Source organism: Haemaphysalis longicornis, unplaced genomic scaffold (genome assembly GCF_048455015.1).
Source record: "Haemaphysalis longicornis isolate Haplotype H1 unplaced genomic scaffold, Haemaphysalis longicornis Haplotype H1 scaffold_7, whole genome shotgun sequence".
Lineage (NCBI taxonomy): Eukaryota > Metazoa > Arthropoda > Arachnida > Ixodida > Ixodidae > Haemaphysalis > Haemaphysalis longicornis.
Window position 1 is genome coordinate 26,878,482 of NW_027526422.1, and position 23,203 is coordinate 26,901,684.

At 46.6% G+C, this 23,203-nt stretch overlaps 1 protein-coding gene across 1 annotated transcript; it reads right to left on the reverse strand.

Annotated features, from left to right (window-relative positions):
- Window positions 1–4,454: 4,454 nt before the first annotated feature.
- LOC144146208 (putative chitinase 10) lies at window positions 4,455–22,943 on the reverse strand. The gene is made up of 6 exons (XM_077678172.1): window positions 22,859–22,943; window positions 20,843–21,265; window positions 19,476–19,544; window positions 17,031–17,125; window positions 5,142–5,146; window positions 4,455–4,954 (listed from the first exon to the last, which is right to left on the reverse strand). Exons 2-6 carry the CDS (start codon window positions 21,249–21,251, stop codon window positions 4,549–4,551), a joined length of 984 nt encoding a protein of 327 aa, XP_077534298.1. The 5' UTR covers window positions 21,252–21,265; window positions 22,859–22,943; the 3' UTR covers window positions 4,455–4,548.
- Between the last annotated feature and the right edge of the window lie 260 nt (window positions 22,944–23,203).

The window sequence follows — 23,203 nt, forward strand, 5'->3', positions numbered from 1 at the left end:
GGCAGGTCGCAGTTCGAACGCGCACAGCCCCAAGAGTCGTTTGAGCACAAAACTAGAAAAGGACTCACTTCAATGGCTACACTGCGAGCACAGCGGGCTACACAACAGGCTGCGCAAAGTTTCCTGCTGCGAACCCTACACTCGTGCGTTTAAACTACACTCGTTAAGCGCTCACCGCCTTGCGCAGGATTGCCCTCTAAGGCGACAGCCTAACATTTGGCGGCTTACGGCTGCTGGCTCCGTTCCCTCGGCAGCCGAAGAGTGCCGGGGAGCCCAGAGTCGCGTTCCCGGCGATAACGACTGCAGCATTCACCCCAAAAAGCGTGAGGTCCAACAGCTGCGTTAGAGCGACCGCCCGCATCGGATGTGCCGTCTTTTCGTGTTATGTGCATTTACGTGGCAGACGTTTGGCCGCGAGGCTGCGTACGCAAACAGCGGCACGCATGCTCGCAAATTGACAGCCTTTGCGGCGGCGCTCGCCCCAACGGGAACGCGAGAAGCTCCGCAGCGAGGATTGCGTGTATTGCAAACAGGGGTGACGAACGGGCGTGCTCATTGTTTCCATAAGCTATGAATTTATGCTCTCATTCGTGTATTTCGGCTGGATTCTTAGCGCCATTACAGAGTTTGATATCCGGACGTTCCTTAGGCTATACGGTATCGCATCCATTATATTATTCCGTAAATACCACGGTTTAAAGAGTAATGCATTCGGTTCAGTACACCACGGAATCAACGCGGCCATTTTTTTCTGTGTGCATATGTATTTATTGTCGGCGTTTTCGTGATGTTCTTATCAGTTGTACCCTCCTGCCTAAATTCCTATGTGGGATTGCAGTATCAATAAATAAAAAAACTAATAAAAGTGAGGTTATTTTTAAATTTCTTCCCTAGCTTTTCTTGAGTTTTTTTAGTACAAAAAGGGCGGAATGAAATAAATTTATCACACGTAAGGACGGAACCCATGCCTCGAAGAGCTTGATCGCACATGCGCGATATGATGAGGGCACTGCGGAGTTGGAGAAGCTCTTGTTCCTCAAAACTCATTGAGCGCGCAGCGAAGCTGCGCATGATATTAATAATGAGTTCGGTGTGACGGCGAAGGCGCTGTGCAGTGGTATCTCCTCCTCCATCGGATTGTATATGGAGATCTAGAGCTTTTACCGACTTTTGTCGGCGCATTGTGCGAGCGCGATGCCGAAGGGTAACTTGAGGGGTGCCATTGACAGGAGTGGGCAGGGAGCAGGGATCAGCCTATAGCTTACTCAGCAGAGTAAGCCATGGGCTGATAGTGTGAGCTACCAAATCGTTGACGGCCCAAAGCGAGTCTCCGATGATTTCGCGACTTCCTCGAGTGATCCAGACAGTAGCCATGAAGCCTCGTACATCGTCCTTCAAGTTCATCTTGGAAAGCAAACTTACACGCTTTTGTATACGCAAAGTGACCAAAATTACCCTGGGCTTCTCAATCACCACTAGTACCACCCGACTTCCAAATTTAGGGTTCTTCCCAAAGTATCCTACTCCATCGACATTCGCCGCAGACGTCAATGCTAGCGCCTCTGGTAAACTCCGACAGGTCGGCTTAGTTCGCACGAACCAGTAAACACAACCAGACCACCTCGTTTTAAACGCACTCCTCTTGACCGCATGGACAATGATTGTGATCCCACCTGTCTTCTAGTATAGTACACCAAGAAAAGCAACCGAAGTACCGATAGCTTCCATGCGTTCGCTGATGCTACACTTGAAAGCGACCTAGCTTCACTCGTTCTGGCCATTTCAGAAGGCACTCCATTACTTCCACATGCCCTTCACTTGATGAAGCTGAACTTCTCGTCATAGCCTCCGCTGATGCTGCCAACCCTCCCCCATTCGCACCGTCACGTCGACACGGACTCAAAGTCCGCATGCTGTCATGTCGCTCAGGGTCTCACTTTCCCCTTGCACTCTTCCTTCTCTACAGTGCTAAAGGAACTTTCCACTGTAAAGGGACGTCGGATCAAGGAGGGTTAGCATGTAAATCAACAGGCTCCCACTTTTCCGCGAAAGTCTCCTCCGGTGACGCCCAGTGACAACAATCATGGTTCTCCCCCTATGTTTCCTCACCAAAGCTGGTCTTCTCAGATCGTGTCGCATGTCTCCTCCACTCCACTCCAAGTTCGCTTGTCATGAGCAGACAATCATTCGGCACGCCCAAACATACACACACGTTCACATATACTCGACTCCGCTTATTGCACGGCACCCTAGACAATCTTCTCCCTCTCTGTCCGCACTGCATTTCTTCTACCCAAGACCACCTTCTCCCTTGTGGACTGCCCCTCCCCCCCAACCCCCTCAACACGTACAGCCATCTAAGTACACCGAAGAAGGGCTGGCAAACCTCCATGATCCAGGAATAACTGGAACCGATGGCCCATGTGATAAGGTCCTCAGCAGTAGCTTGACCGAGCCGGCTGGCTAATCATCCCAACTCTGTGTTTAAGAAAGTTTTTGTGCAGCATCTAGACCGAGGCAGTCGGAAAGTGACGGTAAGATTCCCATAATTGACTTCGACAAGAGCTTAATTCCTTTTAAGAATGATACAAGATCCCCTCTGGTGCCAAACAGCCGCATAGGTTTCGTAATGTCTGTGGAGTGTCTCCGGGAGAGATAAGGGAGAGACAGCAGATTGAAGAACCGTTTCCGGTACGGTACCCGGTACAGCTGCGCATGCGCATAACCAGTTTTTCGTCCTCTGCGCATGCGCAGTAGCGCCGATCGCCTACAGGGTACCGTACCGGGACCGGTTCTCTGCTCCGCCATAACTCTCTAATATCGCCGACATTTTTAACGTTCTGGAAAGGAAAGTTACAAGGGAGTGGCAAGCCATGCCCCATTTTCTACGCACGATCTATGCGGGCGAAACCACTGTTTGGGTGTACCAACAAAGAACAAAGCTTCATATGAAATGAAATCATTGCCGTTATGCAGAGAAAGCCGAATACCATTTACCGTTGTGTGCTGGCCGTATACGCACGCAGCCTTCAACACATGAAACTGTGTTCCTTGTCTCCGCCGGCCTGGAGCCCATTAGAGCTCAGATACGCCTTACAATAGCAGTTTAATCCTTTTATCAACCTCCCGAACTCTGGATTCAAATACTGGGTGTGCGAACAAGAGGGTGCGCATAAGTGGATCAGGCAACTGAAAGAACATCGCTGCCAGCAGCTACACCTGGTCGAGAGAAGGAGCACCATTTTCATGGAACCTGCCCACGCACCAGACGCTTGAACTTACCAAGGTGCAACAGAGAGAGAGAGAGAGAGAGAGAGAGAGAGAGAGAGAGAGAGAGAGAGAGAGAGAGAGAGAGAGGGAGAGAGAGAGAGAGAGAGAGAGAGAGAGAGAGAGAGAGAGAGAGAGAGAGAATCTTTATTTGAAGCGGCACATGTTCGGGCTGCGCAAAATTGGGTTCTGGTGGACCAGGAATGCGCTTTAACAGGCACTCCAAGGTTTTAGGGTCTCGCACGTGGGAAATGTGCAGGACAAGAGGCGAGATAAGCGGATCGGAGGAAGATCCGGTGGTGGAGCAGCCAAACTCTCTAGCAGGTGTATAGAATGCGGGAATGTAAAATATGTGAATGTAGAAAATGGGGTTATCACCCTTCCCGAGGACAAGTCCAGTATAAGTGCTCCACGTCACGATAGGCCCCACATACCTAATAGTGGAACGTGCCAGTGCTGGACATAATATTGTGAAGAGTTTAGCCTGCTAATGCCAGTATGCAACCACAGGCCTTTTCGAACACTTGCTACTGGACTGCTGTGGCCTACAAGATGAAGTGGCGGAGTACCTATATCCAAGTATTTTAACTCTCGAGGCTTGAGAGACCCCCAAAACCAAGAAGGGCGCGAAAGAGACGCTTGTATGATGGGAGTTTGCGGGTACCACCGACGTTGACATCAGGCTATGATCCCTTCCCCTTCCTATAAAAAACACCTCCCCCAGGTGATGTGCTAGTACCTTATTCCATTGAGTAAAATGTATCATCACAGTAATAATAATCATCATCAATCAGGTTCCACGGGTACCAAAGCGCGAGTAATTAGCACTCGGCCGCAACGCCTTTACTTATGAATGGGAAATTTCAGTGCTTTATGAATATTTTTTTGTCAATGAAGCCCTGGAGGATCATTGATAATTCTCAAAAGGGGCATCAACTGCAACCAGAAACGGCAAGGATGCAGTCTATTACTAGATAAATTTTGAGACTCATCTTGTGAAAAAGCAAAGAAAATGGATCTTCCTCGAGCCTGAATCCACTTGAACACACGTTCATGTCGGAACTAATCAATGTGTGGCAAGGGCTTTGAACTTTTTACACAGACTTCAAGGTTCAAAATTTGCTCTATTACCAACCCCACAATAGAAATGTGTCCATTTCATCGGGGGAAAATTGCAGTGACTGACATTTGTTACCAAGGAACGTATTTAATAAAGCACGACAACGAATCCAAATGGAGCCAATATAGCTCCAAGCCATCAACATATTACTGCAGGCAAAATCACGCGGCTACTTCGCACTTGGCGATGGGCGGGAAGTCGCAGTGGTTGGTCAGCTTGTCGAAGTGCAGGCCGACAGGACAGTCGAGCTTCATGCCGAATCCTCCGCTGCACACGGTGTACTTGGTGCAGTCGTCCGGGTCGGGCACGTACAGCGGAACCATGCCGTCGGTGGGAGGGCAGGTGGGCTCCGATGGCAGGCCCGGAGATGGCGCACCGGCGCCGCCCGGAGGTGCAGGGCCGAACGAACCGAACGCACCGGGACCAGCGCCCCCAGCGGCCGGGGCTGCACCTGGCGCACCGCCGAAGCTGCCGAATCCGACTGCTGACGTCACAGCCATTGTTGACGTCATGACGAACACGGCAAACAGGAACACCCGGAATTCCATCGTGCAAACTTTGTTGAACCTGAGCACAGAAACGTTTTGGAATGTGTACAAGGAAGGTTTTCCCTATAAAAGATCTCGTGAAGTGGTGAAGGAGAAGGCCGGGCATTCGCAAGAACTGTATCGAAGCTGGTAAGTAATCATTGCCATAAAATTTATTGACGACGTTATACAAAAACAGAAAATAAAAAACAGCTGCAAGATCATACCTCTGCTGGAAGAGGTAAGGCAATTATACATCTCTGTGCAGGAGGAGAAATGCGAACATAGGAATACCGATCAGGACCAGATACGTACTGTTTAGAATCAATAACAAAAGCGGCAAACAGTAGGACGGATGGCTTTCCTCCTTTAAAACAAGAAAGCGTCCATTTTGTATGCTAAGCATTTTTGGCGAAGCTGGGGAGGCTTATTGCGTTGGTTTCTTGTTGACGTTTTTTTGTATTGCCTCTATTCTTTGAAGGCGCTTGCATGGACCGTTGCAAAAGCAGTTCTGGCACAACAAACAGCACGAGCACAAAATATATATGGGCCGCACCTCCTCAAACCGATGGTAATGGTTTATACATGCCGACATTCGTCCGTGAGAGGGAACCTTAGGCATATTTGATGGAAGACGTCAGTATAAATCCGAGCGTAGCAACGTTCTTCGAACTAAAATACTCGTTGAATTGGTTTTAGGGGCGAAGCACCTTAGGGGCTCGGGCTGTCGGCGTCTCCTGTCGTCTCATGTAGTAACAGTACTAAAACATGGTACACTCCTTTTCCAACGCCTCGCAGACAGAATGTAACGCGTACTAAAAGAACACACTGGGACATTCGTTTTCCAACGCCTCGAGCTAGAACGTTTCATTTCTGTGGACAAAAAAGCACACTAAAAACACACGGGACACTCGTTTTCAACGCCTCGCGCTAAGAGGCTTCGTGTTTCAAAGACACACGACTTTTACAGCAAAGCTGTATACCTCTACCTCCCAACGGTTTCATCTCCGTGGGAAAAAAACGCCAAGGCACCAAGGCCTAAGATGCCGATCGCTCAGTATCGAAACCGCATTATGGGGGATAAGGCGCCTGTGAACAACAGGGCCACCCTCTACCCCCCCCCCCCATGTGATACTGGGAACGATTATGTTTGCAGATTACTTTTGAAGGAGAGGCAGGATCTAGGGGCGCTAGCCGAGCGCAAGCGACAACCCTGTTGAGATGACGAAAAAGCTTCATACGCTCTGTCTCGAAATTCCGTCTCGAATTCCGTCTCAACATTGGTTTCAAACACCAGGTTTTCTCCTTTAAATCATACTTCTTAGCATGCTGCGGCGTGTGACAAGAAAACTTACGGCGGGCCTGTCTTTCATTTAATTGCTGAAATCCGGTTCAACGCAAGAGAGGGCGCCACCACCTCAGCAAGCGAGCGATTGCTGCTCGCACCGGCGCTTCTCCGGCGCCCAATCAGCGCGCCGTGTGGCAAGAGAGGGACTTACAATCTTTGAATACACTTATACATGGCATGGTTCGCCCCTCCTTCGTTTTCACGTTAGTGGAGATGGCCCGGGAATTTTTGACGAAAACCACAAAAACGGTTTTAAACTGACGTTGAAGAAAGGAGCGGAACGTAAACAGGAAATGTGGGCTCGAGCTGCGCCAAGCAAAACAAAAACTAAACAAAGCAAATTCGCTAACTGACGCTGTTGGCTCCAGCCACGTGGCTTAGACAACGTGGCCCATACCACTGCTGCCAGTGGTCATGCCTCACCACTAGGCAATTTACGTTAATGTCGTGTTCGACTTGATCTGCTTGCTGATGCTTTCTTATTTGCTCAGACCAAGGATGCCTCACTGTCTATTGAAGCTCGCGAAAATAATGTCATACTACTCATATCATGCAGAATTTCTGTATCAAAATGTACTAACAATATGTCATGGAAGGTGCCTTTAAGCGATTGGTTAACTAGCTAATCCGCCTCCACCGACCTATTCTCGGGGGGTCCTTTTACAATTTTGTTTCCTTTTACAAATTTTCCATTTCTTTGAGAGCTGAATAAGGCTGCGTTGTTGCGCTAATTATAAATGTTCTATCAAAGCATTTTCCTCCTTTGATCCGGAGCGCAGAGAACGGGAACCGCGCAAGTTTGTTTTGCAAAGCGGCCGCTCATGCAATTCTCTCCGCTGCGCTGAGAAGCTAAGACAATCTGCTGGTGATGTCTTGTAGGTTTCGTTTCCAGCCACACCGGCTGTACCTCTAATGCAGATAAAATATTGAATATACGTTCGTGCTATAGCCTCTTTTGGTTATGTGCCACACTCAGGTAGCCCCTGTTGATCTAAAACGAATGCTGTAATTTGATATTGCGATGAGGGGTGGGCCAGAGCAGTCGAACGATTACAGCCTCATGTCTTGTGGAATCTTATTTAGCTTTCTACGAGGCTGGCCCAGCAGTAGTGATCTTATATGCAAAAATTCCTGGTGCAGTTTGTTTCAGTATTCGCTAATTCAGGAAAATGAATCGTACTTTGAAAGTAAAAATGATAAAACGTAGAAGTAGAAAAGTAAAGCGACATTAAATTGCGAATTGCTCGGTGAACGTGCCCAACGGGACTTCCCTTTTGGGGATTTCTTTAGACAGAAGTAACCGGTAAAGGAAGGTCAGAAATAAACTCGCGTACTTCGAAGCTGCTCTGCTTAGTTACCCTGGGTCTCAAATCTTAAAATGAAGCTGTATTACACCTATGCTACATTTTAATCTGAATCCATTCTCGCTTAATGCTCACTGTGCTAAAAAAATAAAAGCAAGGAACATGAAACAATGGCACTTTTTTCAGGTTTGCTAAGCTGGAAATCACAATCAGTAGCTTTTGGTATGCTAAAGACGTTCTGCGAAAGACGTGCTAAAGACGTTCATAAAGCGTCCTATTTCAGCTAGGCTTTCACACTAACGGGCAAAAATTCTGAACGGCATTTACTACGCGTCGGAAGACACTTCTCTTCTTGTTTTAAAAATGCCACAGAAAAAAACGTTTTGACACGCAGGACTACTACCTTTCCTTGGAATTAGGTCTCTCCAAGTTTGACGCTCAGTCTAGTACTCGATATTCAACACCTAGGGGATAGGAAGCATTGACACTACTGAGAAGACAAATGGACAGAAAGACGTCCCACATACAGCCTACATACCTTCTCTCAGAGTGAGTCTACAGGCAGGGAACCCTGGTCACCTCGATGTAGTCTTGACCGAGTTGGCGAGGTAGGCACACGGCTTGCCTTATGTAGGTTTTCACGCTGGTTGCACGCGCCGTCGTTATCAGCATCCACGCGAGATCCCTCAGCCCTGTTTTCGTGGGTCCAACTGCTCCAGAAGGAACGCGTCGAAGACGATAAGCTGCTGACGTCGCGTGCGTTCCGTTGCGGCATATTTGCGCAGGCGTCTGTCTCCGCCGGATGCGTAGACGGATGGACGAGGTTGTTAAGCCATAAAGGGTGATTAGTTCACATTTGCTGGTTCAACCACGACGGATGCCTAGAGAACGATAACTCAAGTGGTTGCTTCCGCAGCACGAAATCGAAAGCATGAGCAATGTGACAAAAATATAATTCCGCCGGTGGCCCAAAACGTCAAAGCGTCAAAGCACGCCGCCAAAGGGTTTAATTTCAAATATCAAATTCTTGAGGCATTGCGCGCTGAAGCTACACAATTGGGATGAGACGCGCCGTGCTGGAGGGCTCCGGATTAATTTCGACCACCTGGGGACATGTAACGTGCGCCGACGTCTTGATGCACGAGCGTATGCTTTTCGGCTCCATCTGAAAAGCGGCCACCGCGGCCGGGAATTGAACCCGCGTGCTTTGGCCCAGCAGCACAACGCCTTAGGCACTGAGCCACCGTGGCTGGTAAAGTGTTCGACTACGTTTTTCGCGTGTTGATCCTCAGATTTTGCAGATCATTAACGAAAAGTCATGCACAACATCATAGATTTTATTTGTAACCGACCCACGCTGGTGAGTTACAAAGGTAGTATAACAATGCATGAAGCCGGAGACTTAAGCTCCCACTACGACAGCAGAAGCTATACCAAGTTGTAGCAGAAGGGACCCATGTGTTCATGCCCTGTGCAAGCTACGTTAAACTCCCATTGGCCCCACGGGATTTTTAATTAACCCTTTAGGCCTCCTGATATACCGAGTGTAGGGCGTTGACCGGTTTTCACACGTGCATGGGTTAAGGTTGCATTACCATAAGTTAGAGACACTCAGCAGACGATGTAATTTCCTGATCGAACGACCATTTATTGCCAATATCATTTTATTTCCCCGCTCAGGGTGACGGGGGGAGGGGTGGGGCAGAGCTTCGAAGCATTTCTACGTTGCATATGTAGAGGTAGTGTTGCAAAAGAATCACAGATGGCGTCTTGCACGCAAGTCGGGCAGCCTACAAACTTACGTCGTTAGTTGTTTGCGGTGCCGACGGCTATTCAGGCGCCGAAAACCGGAGTTGTGTGCCATCTTATTGCGTAGGTGGCTTAGCGGATTTCCAAGATCACACTGCGAAGCGGTAAATGAGCGGGAGCGTTACATTCGATCCGAGTTTGTTGCACTGGATATATCACCGTTCAAGATGGTATATGAACTCAATTTGGTTTGTACATACTGCACTGATTGTTAAGGGAACTAGGACAACCTGAGTTTTTTTATGATACCGAATTGTAGCAGAGCGCAGAAGCGGCATTTATTACTCTGTCCCGGGGGTTTTAAATTCTCTTCCCAAGCTTGCGTTTATCATCCATGCCTCTGCTGCTCAGTCGGGGGGTTATCAGACCACCTTGACACGGTTCCAGACAGCGGGTCTCGTCGGTTCTTATCCCCTTTTTTTTTTGCTGTCGCTGTTGCCAGAGCACAAAATTCAACGAGCACACCTTAGACCGGCTGTTCCTCGCTTGTAGACCGCTTTTGTCAGCCTGCTTTCTGCCTAGTCAAAAGCTTTCATGCACACATACACTTGTCGGTCACTGTTCGTCTTTTTGTTTTAAACTTGTGTCCTTTCGTTTCTAGACGCTAGAGCTGTACCGTGAAGGGAGAATTTCATATCCTACTTTTGTCTTCAAGGTCTGCCCTTTTTTTTCGTCCGGTTTATTCCATCTTAGACTGTCTCTATTCTGCATTTTTTGGTGCCCTTAGATCTTTGCTGCTTCAGTATTATTCGCATATTTAGTAGTCATCATATTTGTTCATAGAGACACATCATCCTTAACTTTTGCTCAAAACGTATTTTACATGGTGCTTCTCTGACTTCAAAAAACGCTCGGCCCCCATCTCTCTGAGATGGTTCGTTCGTTGTTTTGCCATTAGCGCCTAAGCCGATCGGTTCTTTGTTTCACTTCAATGCTTGATAGGGTGCCGGATTTTACACAGAGTATTAAGTTCGGACACGTGATTCCTGAAACCTAATCCTTTCAAATGCCTTGCTATGCCTCGTCCTTTACGTATCTCTCGGGTTCATTACAGCCCCGGTTTGCTTTCTTTTAATGTTAAAGTGTTTCTTATTAGCGTTCAATTCGTTCTTGCCTTCGTTCTATCAGCACTCCCAAATATCTGCATTAATTTACTCGTGGAGTTTTCTCATGCTGAATTGGCACGGCACAATGCTCAGTACCACTCCCCTGGGAAATAATGGCCGATGTTTCTCTAATAAACTTTAAACGGTGATCTGTGGCTTCCTCCTACATATGTGGGTGACCAGTTGAATATCTGCTTATTATCTAAAAAAACAGCGCCGTATGCTTATAACGTTCTCATAATACAATGTTCTTCCCCTTGCATTTCCGGCGGTTCGTTCACTTCGACACTAATTTTGCTACGCTTCTTTTTTGTACCTTCCGTGTATAGCACAAGCAAAGGGCATGACCAACCCTGTTCTCTGTTCCTTCTGAGGCATCCTTATTGCACCGTTTAATCTAGGCCTGGTTGAATCCCATCGTTCAGTGGTGATGAAATTCTGTATTTACAAGTGTTGCAGAAAGCACCCAATACTTCTGCATGCCTTGGGACAGGTTATGCAACTGATTGGGATGAGGTAGGGTGAATAACGAGGAGCAAGAGGGGCCGCGGAAACAGGAGTCGGTTTGTAGTCGTCAATACTCTGGTGTTCTTTCGTTAAATAGGGTCGTGTGGGGCGAGCGCGCATATCAGCGGAATTTATTGACAGAACGTACATACAGAAGTCAAAGTCTGATGACGTATACATACCACGATCTACTGTTAAGTTTCCCTATGTGGGCTTCCCGTCACCGAATCGAGTGTGCTGTACAGGAGCATTTAGAGTTCCTCGATATGAGCCAGGGCCACTGCGGTGGCCCTGGCTGCGGTGGCCCTGGCCCACCGCAGGGCCACTGCGGTGGCCCCGTTCGCGGCTTTCTGAAGAGCACGTACTGAACGCTTCGCATTTAATCCGTGCATGTTAGTCAACATGGGAAATTGAAACGTGTTCTGAATAACAGCGGCACCGTAAGGGCTTCAATTATGGCTGTCAGTACTCCATAGAACTGCCATGTACTTTAAACGTTGCTACTATAACAGCAGAGCTGTTTTGTGAGGACCGAGCCAGGGGGTGTGCAACTTCAAAACCGCTGAAATTAGTTGGTCAGGATGCACGTGCTGTGCTTCCGATAGTGTTTGGTTGAACGCTACATCACACTTTGGCTGTAAAGTACACGTCAGGTCTCTCTAATATTTACTCGGGGCCTCACGAGGAAACTGAGGATATGCAAAAATCTTTGGGGGCTCTAATCATTCAGCTCGGTGAGTATGTCTCCGCGTTGTTTTAGGAAGAACTGTCGGACTCGAGACCGAAGAAGCTGAAACGTAAATCTAAAGACATAGTGGTGGCGAGGCGACGGTATTTTCCGTGTTTTCAAACTATTCGCCATTAAACCTATGTTCATAAACGAAAACGGGAGCTTGCATTTCACAAGGGCTCTTCCTGACAATGGGTGGTTATTGTGGATCACCTCTTTTAATATGATTGAAACTCTCATTTCAGCTGCGAGCGCCAAGGGAAGTATCTGTACGTCGCTAAATATGTGGGCACCTATCCCGGGGTGAGAAAGTTATGATGCGTAAAGCATGCTCGTGCAATCGAACCGTAGGTTCGAGATATGGTCGGAACGTAAATGTTCATGATTCACAGCAGTAGGTGAGGTGGCAATGAAGCAGGGTAAATACATTTGTTTTAATGTACAACAACTAAAATAGCTTCTAATTCTCAGTAATATGAAGCATATGAAGGTAAGTCACGAACAAACACTTTCAATGTGGGCTTTCCAATTCAATTTTGTATCTAGTGTGACACCAAAGTAAACATTATAATGAACTTGTTCCAGTTCGCGTCAACGAATATTCTAGAAAATGAATCAGTAACAGACGTCGGTTTAGGTTGAAAAGCCATATCCAGTAATCCCTCGTTAACTCGAAGTCGTGAAATACACTGAAAATTTAGAAATAAGCGGTGTTTTGAGCCAAGCGAAATGTCCAAAATTTGTGGCCAGTTCACTGAAATAAGAGCTGAGACGGGTAACAAAAGCTCCCGTGCACAGGGGAGCTTTCGTAGTAAAGGCAAAAAGTTCGCAGGAAAAACGAATTTTTATTATTGCGAAAGAAAGAAGTGCATGATGGTCGCTTGTTTTGCATTTTTGTTAGCGAGCTGCTCCATGCAGCGCATCAATTGTTTGTCATCGCCGCTACATTCTACCTTATTGCGAAGCAGGCCCAGCGTCTTTGTAGTTTCTGTCGTTGTAGGCACTTCTCGAGGCTTCTCTTCATCCTCGTGATCAGCTGCATCGTCCACCGCTCTCGCATCGATGCAGGCGTCGGAGAGCATTTCGGTAACGCGGAAATCAGCCTCGTGCATCGTAAATTTGCCGTTCACGACCGCGTTTGGCGTGCGCTGGGAGCTAAGCGTTATAACGGAGACCTTATCAGCCGTGTGTAGTGGACTTTACCTTGTGTCCCCTCCGTCAACGTTCGAGATAGCAGCGGTCCCCCGAAAAAAAAAAAAAACATTTCGATATAAAGGGGTGCAAATACATGGCGCCTGTGGGAGGTAAATGCACGGCAAAATGAATTTTCGACTTAGCGGACATTTCGAGATATCCGAGCTGCAGTGAAGGAGGGGTTACTGTATTTTGTTTTGGTTTCGTTTTTTGTTAGTTTATTACTGTTAGACCAATGTTAAACGCGCACTAATTTGGTATTAGCTATAACTCACGCCTAAGCTATTGTTCTTCCTGCAAAATTATTGTAGTATTGTCAGCGTACGATATAGCTTCAAAGCATGGTAGTATGCGGGGGAAATCATTGGCGTAAAGAAAAAACAGAATAGGCCCCAGCACTCATCCTTGCAGGATTCCAATTTTAATAGCCGAGAGTAATGACTTGAAGTTGTCAAGACAAGCATAATGCTTCCTGCAAGACAGCTTGAAAATAAATCACATGCTTAATTGCTGAACCCATAGATTCGGAATTTTTCTAATAATATAGCGTGTTCTATAGTATTAAATGCCTTCTTAAGATTAAAAAATACCCAGGCCGTGTCAGCATTGTTCAAAGAGGTATGTATTTTGGGGGTTAATTCCATTACAGCTGTAGACGTCGACCTATTTGCCCTAAAACCATCGTGCTTACTCATTTTTATATGCCTCTTGTTTAAATAATTTCGTAATTGAATTTAAATTAGTTTTTTGAAGATATTGTTTATGACACTCAGTAGCGAAATTGGGCGATATCTTCCAGAATCATTGATTTGTCCGGCTCTAAATACGGAAACAACCTGAGTAAGTTTGAAACGTTGGGCTAAACATTCATCTGCAATGTCTAGTTACAAATTCTTAGTAGCACTGAGAGCAAGGATGCTTATAATATCTTTCAATGTCTTGACGCTTACCCCTTCCTGACCGGCAGCTTAGAGGTAATAATCCCACACAAACAAATCAAACGACACCAAATTTCAACAGCATAGCCAATTCGACTTGCTTTCCATGCTTTCCCATTCGTGAGTGTCGCCATAAGTTCTTTGCTTTCTGAAATAGTCGTTTTTTTAAAGGGAAGCTTTCTCTACCTCACTGATGGTGTCAAAGTCTGTGAAAAACGCACTGCAGGAAAGTGAATTTCACAATTAGCAATAAGCACATCAAGACCCTCTCTGCGGTTAAAACCGCTAATTTGTTGTAAAGCCCTACATTAAACTGCTACGCCCTGACTCTTGCTGTCTGCACGTTGTGGGTCCCACAGTTTGCTCTTTTTTTTCATGTCCTATCGCTTTTCTGCACGCCCCATGCTCGTATTCAATTTCCGCACATTCCCCGAGGAATATGAGGAGACAAATAGTAGACCTCCTTACCAGGATGGAAGACGTTATCCTACGGGAGTTGCGGTTGGAGGCAGCTTACTCCGTCCCGCACCCACCAATGGAAAGGGGATTACCGAGGACCTGTGAGCTGCCGAACCTGCTTCGTTGCCATGACTCAGGCACACCTTCCCCATTTATTTTGGATGCGCCCTGAGACCCAGGACATCCGAAGAAAGCTTGTGATGGTGGCAGGCCTAAATTTGCGACAAGACACTCATTACCATCGGTGGCACCGCGGCTCTCTCCACCGTGATTTACTAGACTACATCAGGGATGCTAAACCAGCTCCCCGAATATAGCCCGAACATGCTTCTTACCTACAGGCTATGAAATAAATGCAATCACAAGGAAGAACGTGGTTCAGGGTTCTTATTTTTGGATAGCAGTTTTTTATTTCGTTTTTATTCATCTTTCTGTCACTGGTGATGACTGGGTTACGTACCGTATTTACTCGCGTAATGATCGCACTTTTTTTCCAGAAATATGATTCCAAGTTAGGGGTGCGATCATTACGCGAGGTAAATTTTTCGGGAAAAAGTTCAAGCGCAGAAAACGCAAGTTGCAGCTCAGAATGTCTACGATAAGTCTCATGAACATCATAAACATAACAAATAAAAACATAATACAAACTACAATGATCACCGAATGACCACCGAGTGATTAAAAGGCAGTGTTTTCATTGCGGAACGCGCCGGAATTGCAGAATTACGGAACCCGCCGGAAAGACTTTTCTGTGAGGTCAGAACAGGTAGACCAATAAGTGGCTGCTGCTGTCACAGTGTGGGACATCAAGACACGGCTGCCGACACAGCAAGCCGAGCGCGTTTTTTTATGTGTTTTGTGAGTACATTAAGGGCATTTAGTGCGAGTTTCTTCCGCCCCAATAATGAACTCACGCTTGCCGATGTCGCTAATATCATAAAGTCCGTGGCAATAACGTAGCCGTGTCCGCTTTGAAAGAGGAGGAAACTGACGTAAGCATGGCCATCGTCGTCTAGACTTGGCACACATACTACATATGGCTGCGGCAAGTTCAGGGTGCGATCATTGCGCGGGAAATAAAAAAAGGTCACATTCTGCCGACGAACTTCAGGGGTGCGATCATTATGCGAGTAAATACGGTAATTGTGCAATAAGAAATTTTGTTAATATTTTGTGGAACGGTTTGGTTTGCACGTGTTTTTTTATTGGTACAGCCTTAATCTTGATAGTGCCTCGTTATTCCAGTATTTACTTCCTTGTTATGTCTTTAGGGCTCCTTCAAAAAATATTTTTTTCGCCCCTGTAAAACGAGCTTCTATGAAGTGTCTCGTCAAGCTCGCTTTTTCTTATTTTGGTGTTCTTCACTCACTCTCCTTCACATTTGTCGAGAGGCGTGCAGTCAGCGTTGCCGAGATTCTTGATTGCCAACGTAATGAGTCCACGCATTCAGAGCGCGCAAATACCTGCCTTTCACCAAATAAACTTGTCTGGGTAGAAAACCTATCATAAGTGACATGAAGTAAAATATATTACCCCGAAATCCCCATTGGAAGGTTAACTAAGCGTGAACCTTAATGCAGATGAACAGACGGCGCGAGAACACGTCGTCTCCAGGGATTATCCGTTAATCGTGCAGGTTGTGTGGGCAGTTTTGCGCGGTCAATGTTTGCAGAAATATAGCTGGCCTCTCACTCAACTTCGTCAGATGTTCGCTGTTCTTGAGAACAGAATTGCGCTGGGATGGAACTAAGTTTCTGGGCCAGTTTGATCGCAACAAGCACACGGATTCGAAGAACAATGGGCCATATTTTCAAGGAAGTTATGATTCTCCTGCCGTTTAGCATTTCCTAGTATGTAATATAGCGTTCTATGAATCCGGTATATTGCGCTTTGGCATAGAACTAGCAAAAGTTTACCAGGGAACCGTACGTCGCACACAGAATGGCTATGAGCACGTTAGCCGGGGGTATATCTGCATAAGCTCATAGAAAAAGCCTGCCTGTGCGTTAAATGACGTGGGCAATGTGGGAAATGTAGGTGTACGTATCGGAGGATGGCACCAAAAATAGGCCACTAAGTCGAGTGAAGAGGCTGGGTAGATGAATTATTTTCTGGTAAACGTGATAAATTCGTAATTCAGCCATTGAGCTTGGTGCCATATTTCCGTTGCGTTTTACGTTCGCCTTGTTTCTTTCGTAACTATTCAAGAAGAAAAAAATGATTAGTTGCGCAATGCGGAGTACGTTAAAGTAAAGCAATAAGGCAACGAAAATAAGAGGACAAATCTTAAGGCGACAAATAAAACACCGAACGTAAAATACCATTTTCAATGCTCAAGTTACGGGTTTCCGCTTAATGGATGTGAGAAGCAATATTGGTACTGTGAATTGCTCTACTAGAACTCGTAGGTACTTGCGGCCCACACCACTGTTTTAGCTCTATCAACAAAATGGGAAAATTGGTGCACTCGACATCGTCATCTCATTTTTCTATTTAAGTGTCTGCGGACTGCACACACAAAATAGTCAAGCGTGGACATGACTGGAACTTTCCCCTGGGGGATGTGTTCATGTTCGCGGAAATCAAAATAAACAGTGCGCTAAACGGTGTCAATATTGATTTTATTTTTATGTTGATCATTGCACAGAGCATGCCTGCTATACACACATAGATACACCGAGATTGCTGATGGTCGATAGCTATTTTTTATGCTCCAGGGGCCTTAGGAACTCCAGGAGTGTTTTTCGCCTGTCCGATCAAAGGGTTCAGATTACTGAGGAAGAAAGGAAAGCCAGGGCTGCTCAGCTGGTTCCAGTCTGAAAAAAAAAAAGACAATGGTCATATTTAGTGCACCTTTACGCTATCCTTTCTACTGCGTCACATATTTTGCGAGAAGTGGTGACACTCCTCTAGCAGCTTTCGCTTCGGGTGAGCACAACGCGAAATAACATCGAACCTGCACTCACTACAGAACTGCATATTTAACCAAATGCTTATACACGCGTCCTCACCGAAGTATTATGATGATGATGATATTGTTGTTTAATTGCGCAAGGGGTACTCGGCTAAAGAGGTCTAAGGCCGAATGCCAGAGAACTATTCAACACAGAAATTTGGGCTAGTTAAAGAAACCACTTCGACATGGTAAAAAGACAGACACGACAGGGACACATGAAAGGACACTTACACTTACAATTACACTTACAATCGCCCTGTGTAAGTGTCCCTTTTTGTGTCCCCATATGTCGCTCTTTTCACCATGCCAAAGACGCCGTACACTGCTATGTAGTTACACAAAGCGGCCTCAGCTTGCAAGAAGCGCATATTTAGTATTACGAGAAGCGTTGAAACATCTGATTGTTCACTCGCTAGTTGCCACTTAGGACGATGAATTTGCACCGCACTTAGAAGCTGCAGAGGATATGAATGGATTAAAAATTAAAAGAAGTGGCCATGCTTCTTCATGAGCTCAAACCAATTTTAATTATGATATCATCACGGACTTGCGTTGACAAGGGAATGACAGTCAGGCATGCACCAAAGAGGGTGCCGAGGAGACTGACAGGGAAGCCTATAAAATAGCAGGTCACGTCTGTACAATTTGGTAGAACTTCTGTTCTTTATAAGTTCTGATACTACTACTTATAGTATCAGCGATCAACTTCCCGGACACGTGGATAAATTGCTGTGCAAAGGATTTCAAAGTGCACTAACCAAATATGAAACGTGCGTTTTTACGCTCGTGACTTTCACAAGGTTTGGGATCCCATACATTCGTCTATTTATCAATGGACGAAAAAACACTTCTCAAGCGTTGGTCATTCATATGCTATAGGAGCCTTGTGTGCGAGGACACCTCAATCACATTGTTAGTGTTGTGCAGATTTGTTTTCCTCTGTGAAGATTTTTTCACTTCGAGTGCAACTCCACGCCTATCGGAGCACATCTTGATCTGTCTGCCAGTGCTTGTGTCATCTGTCCTCCATGCATGTTCTTAGAGACGCTTTTAACGCAAAAAAAATATTACTAGGCACACTTCCCTGATTCTGGTGCGCTCACCAGCCGTGCTTCTTGGCCGTGACCGGACCTTACCCCGTCACGCCAAAGCGGAACGCCGACAGAAGTTGCAAGAACTTCCACCAACAGAAGCGAAACGCAGAAACGTCACACGTACCCCTCAAGGGCACACGCTCCTTAGAAATAGAGCACACAGAAAAAAGCAGTACGCGACTTTCCCTCGCCCTCTTTCCGATTTATACCTACGTGAACATCTGGAGACGGAAGCTTCACGGCCATGCCACGGACATGCACTCAACCAACCGCTGTACATCGGTCAGCACCGTAAACAAACACTTTGAAATACTAAAACTGTCACATTTTCACCCCTTGCAGCAACATACCACAGCCGCGCATGTACTGCATTTGCAACCACATTTGCGCCCAATTTTCGTCTATTAGTAAATTCGTGTGGACTCACTAAATTCTTCACATATAACACCGATAGAAATCACGTTGAGAATGTGTCCACGCTGAGATACTAATCGCGTTGAGGTGTCCATTTGACAGTTATGTTCTTACTGTCCAATAGCAGTCTCCCAGCCACCTACTTTCCTGTTGTAAATACGTACCAGTTGGTCTACATCCAGGCAGCCCTGTTGGCCCAAAGGTCCAACTTACACCGACAGATTACAGCCTGATTGTACACATCTTGAGCAAGCACCGATACGGTACGTATGAGTCCACTAACGGCCCAGCAACCATGTTTTGAGATAACAATGCGAGATTTCTAACGCAGTACTGGTTTTGGGCCAGTTGGTAATGCATTACCACCCACTACACAAGCGCGCTGCCGTACTGGGACGACCCAAAGCGCTGTGTTCATTTTTTTTCTATCTTCCTTACTCCACGGTGCGTTAGAAATAACTCTGTATGGGATGTAATCGAAGTAAATACAAATACTCATAAATTTTCACGAGTTGCAGCACAGGCTGCATGCAGGCACTGCTTTGGAGCAAGAGTTCGTCACTTACAAACCTCATTGCCTTACTTTAACACGTCGACAAAAATTACGGCACTATAAAACTACTACGTTATAAAGCTACGACATAATAAGTTAGCAGCGTGATACAGTTAACCATATATGCAGAAAATAGAATGACAACGTACTGAAGGGTGGGTTTTTCTTGACTCCAGATGAGGCGGCCAGCGTTATAGGATCCTCGTCAGATGGGGTTGCTGGTGACAGGAAAAGGAACATGCCTTAGAAAACTAAATACGCAGTGATGAACCTCTGCAAAGCTCTTTCCTTCACAGACAAACGAATAGCCAACTGCGTGCAGGATGCGTCCCCTTTATAAAGGCCCATTCCTTATTTAGACGATGCGATAACCTAGCTTTGCCAATATTAGTGCGACATCAATTAGTTCACGCAATAATTATCTGCGCAATAGTATAAAAGAAAAGTAGGCATTATAAATCTGCCACGACTGCCCAATGAGATTAGATCCGCATTCTTCCGGTTGCGTGACACATTTGTTTGACGAAGGTTTATGTTTACGGAGAGAAAGCAAGTGGTGAGGAAATTTTTAGAACCAAACTACCCCTTTCGTGTACATCACGTCAAAGGGGCAGCCTTACTGAATTTAATTACATAGATTAGTCCCGAGTAAACAAAATTTTGATCTAGGAATAATAGTATGTTTCATATCCGACACCTTCGATCAGTGTGCCTAGCTCGACGGCCCCCAGTGATCTTGCCTGCCGTCTACGACACTTTAGGACGAATGAAGCTGCTCGCACCTAAACGTCTCGTCTTCACCCTTGGTGTGTTGTCCCGTCACTTTGCTTGTTTCGTGTAACATCGCAACACACTCCAGCGAGAGGATCTCTCGCGAACAGTACATAACGATTCCTCCCAACGCTGCTTTGTATACCTTCGGTGTTCCATTCATGGAACTCTCCCCACTTTAATACGCTGGAAGACATGTTTTTCGCATGGAGGTCCCCGAATCACGCATTGTCCACGAAGGCCCTTTAGGGGGTTCGTTAGGCCATCCAGAAGCGCAAATCCTTTATCTTTCCATCAAACCCTGGCGGTGACCCGAAAAAGATGCCTGTGCATCGTGTTACAAGTTGGCTCTTTTGCAGAGCACACATTAAGAGCAAAGCAACCAGCCACACAAATAGCATCGAAAAGTTAGTGTACGTGCTGATTTCGCCGCAATAACGAATTGCTTTAAAATATGTCCCGTATCGCCATATCCGCCCCTTTAAAACCGTAGAGTTGCCGATCATTCTTCAATTCCCAAAACAGGTTTCTGGCTCCCTTCGTGTATTCCTCATGCTAACGTATCACGCATTTTCACCGACATATAGCAGTTTTCGAGTTCTTCCTCTTGTTATATGTGTTCCCTTTTAACTGTTTTCTTCGATCCCCCCCTACCCCCCTCCTCATTTGGAAAGAAATGCAGTTTTCCAGATTAAGTTCTCTGTGAACAAGAAAACTTGCAAACTACCTCCCCCTTGAAACGTACCTTCCTCGCACCGCGCGTTTGGTGGAAAGTCGCAGTGATTTTCATGCTTGTTGAAGTGCAGACCAGGCGGACAGTCGAGCTTCATGCCGAAACCCCCGCTGCACACCGTGTACTTGGTGCAATCGTCGGGGTCGGCAACATACAGCGGAACCATGCCATTTGTCGGCGGGCAGCTGGGCTCAGCCGGCATTCCCATCACTGGGGCGTTGGCGCCTCCAGCTCCCGGGTAGGCGAAGGCAGCAGAGCCGAACGACCCGGGGTAGCCCCACGCGGGGCCCTGCCCCACTGCTCCCGGAGCACCGACCGGGGAGGGCGCCCCTACAAAACGGCTCCAAAAGACGGCAGCTGAAGCTGGGAGAACCGCGGCCGATGCTGCGGCCAGCGCCAGGAAGACAGTGGTGCAACCCATGTTGATCTCGTTTTCTGGAAGTGATGAACAAGGCTTTAGAGTCGCGGTTAACGACATCTCCGCTACTGGTGAATGAACTTCACGGTATGCCCTTATAGCACCTAAATACCCCGCAACACGTACAGGCTCAGATAGAATGTTGCGTCTACCCATTCACACCTTGATACCTCATCTCATTTTGCACTTATTTTGTTTTATTATTTAGATCAATACTTTTTTAACGCTAAAGACTAAAGAAAAACAAAGGCCATTTTTTTACGTTCAATTTGAAACGTGCCTAACACGGGCCGTATTTTTTACAATCATACGATTACGCCTTCATTCTCATTGAAACGCCCTGGCTTTTGTAATTATTAATGACGTGAATCGTTCGCTTGTGCCTGCGAGCAGTAATTGGCTGGAGAAGGAAGAGGATATAGAGGAGGAGGAGGAGGAGGAGGAGGAGGAGGAGGAGGAGGAGGAGGAGGAGGAGGAGGAGGAAAAACTATTTGTCTGACGCGGGGTCCTTGGATCAGGACTCCGTTGGTTCTACCCGCCGTCGAAGGATGTCAGTTTTCTCTCACGTTTCACTTAGATACGAGCGACCATGCCTTTGAGATAAAGAGTATCGAGCGCTATGAATAAAATCGCGAAAGGGAGGTAAATGTTGCGATGTATATTGTACGAAAGTATGCACGCAGATATGAACGAATGAATCTCAAGTAAAAACGAATAAACACAATTCTTGTCGAAAGCGAGAACTTGCATAGGGGATACAGTAATACGGCGACGACGCAAAGCCCTTCGTGTCGTCGTCCTCTTGCTGTTCTGCCCATCGTAAGTTTGAGCTATGCAATAAAATTATGTCGCACCAACTGCAAACAAGCAGTTTTTAGATACGAAGTATCTCATGCTCGGGGCTGTGTCCCTCCCTCCCTCGTTGTCGTTGTCGTTGTCCGCCGTCCGCACTCTACGGCGCATGTGCGTCTCTTCAGCCCCGTCAGCGTTTGGGCTGACGTCAGCGCAGTCCATTATAAAAAGAAATAGTTAGGCGGCGCCCGGTTTCGATCCCACGAATCTCGATCTGGCCACAATGGGAGGTACGTGGCGCTCTTTCCACTTTTTTTTTTCCTTATTGTGGCGCTCTTTCCACTGCACTACAAACCGAGACGGGAGCACGTGCTACGAATGCGCCTTATGGCCTTCACTCATTCAAACTACGTCAAGAAGCTACTGATACAACGAAGGCACGCGAAGCTGAACGTCAACGGAAACGACGAACTGAAAACTAATGGGAACTTCAGTCGACCCCATGGCTGCTTCGCATACTACTCTGGGTTCCCCTACGGGAAGATGCTGTAATTTTTTTTAAAATGCTAGTCTCTATAATTTCTAATGGTATTCCATTGTCTGCAACCTTAATAGTATAGGTGTTGAGACCGCTAAATGTTTTCAATCTAAGCAGTATGCAATCATCTTTGCTAAACCGCATCAAGGAGGCAAATATAATCCAAAGAGCCTGTCAGATGTTACAGCTAACGGAGAACTGGACATATCTAACACCCGGGAGCATAAGCGCCAAAATGGAATACGAAATGCGTGACAGATTTCACACTCCCATTTCTCACCTGCAACAGGGGAATAACTGACGGCGCTTCCAGGCAGCCAAAGTAGTTCGTTCCTTATTCTGGCCACAAAGTGCTGAGATGAACCCGAACTAGAACGATGAAGACCTACGCATGCGGGGCTTTATAAGGCACTGCCGAGGAACCCTCACGCTCCGGTTTTCGTGACTCTGCAGCCAATGAGAATTCCCATTACTCTGGAGAGCACGCCGTGACGTCAACAGCGTTTATTCCACCATGCTGTGCAGTTGTTTACTCACACTATAACGACAACGGCACAGGGCTGAAGAATGGATATAGACACTGTTAAGCCGTAAAGACCGGGGGGTGTCTTTGTGACTTGGATTC

Coding starts and splice junctions, on each gene's coding strand:
- LOC144146208 (XM_077678172.1), bottom strand. CDS start 21,251: ATGGGTTGCACCACTGTCTTCCTGGCGCTGGCCGCAGCATCGGCCGCG. Junction 19,545..20,842: donor AAACGCGCGGTGCGAGGAAG/GTACGTTTCAAG, acceptor TCCTGTCACCAG/CAACCCCATCTGACGAGGAT. Junction 17,126..19,475: donor CAAGAAAAACCCACCCTTCA/GTACGTTGTCAT, acceptor TTTTTTTTTCAG/ACTGGAACCAGCTGAGCAGC.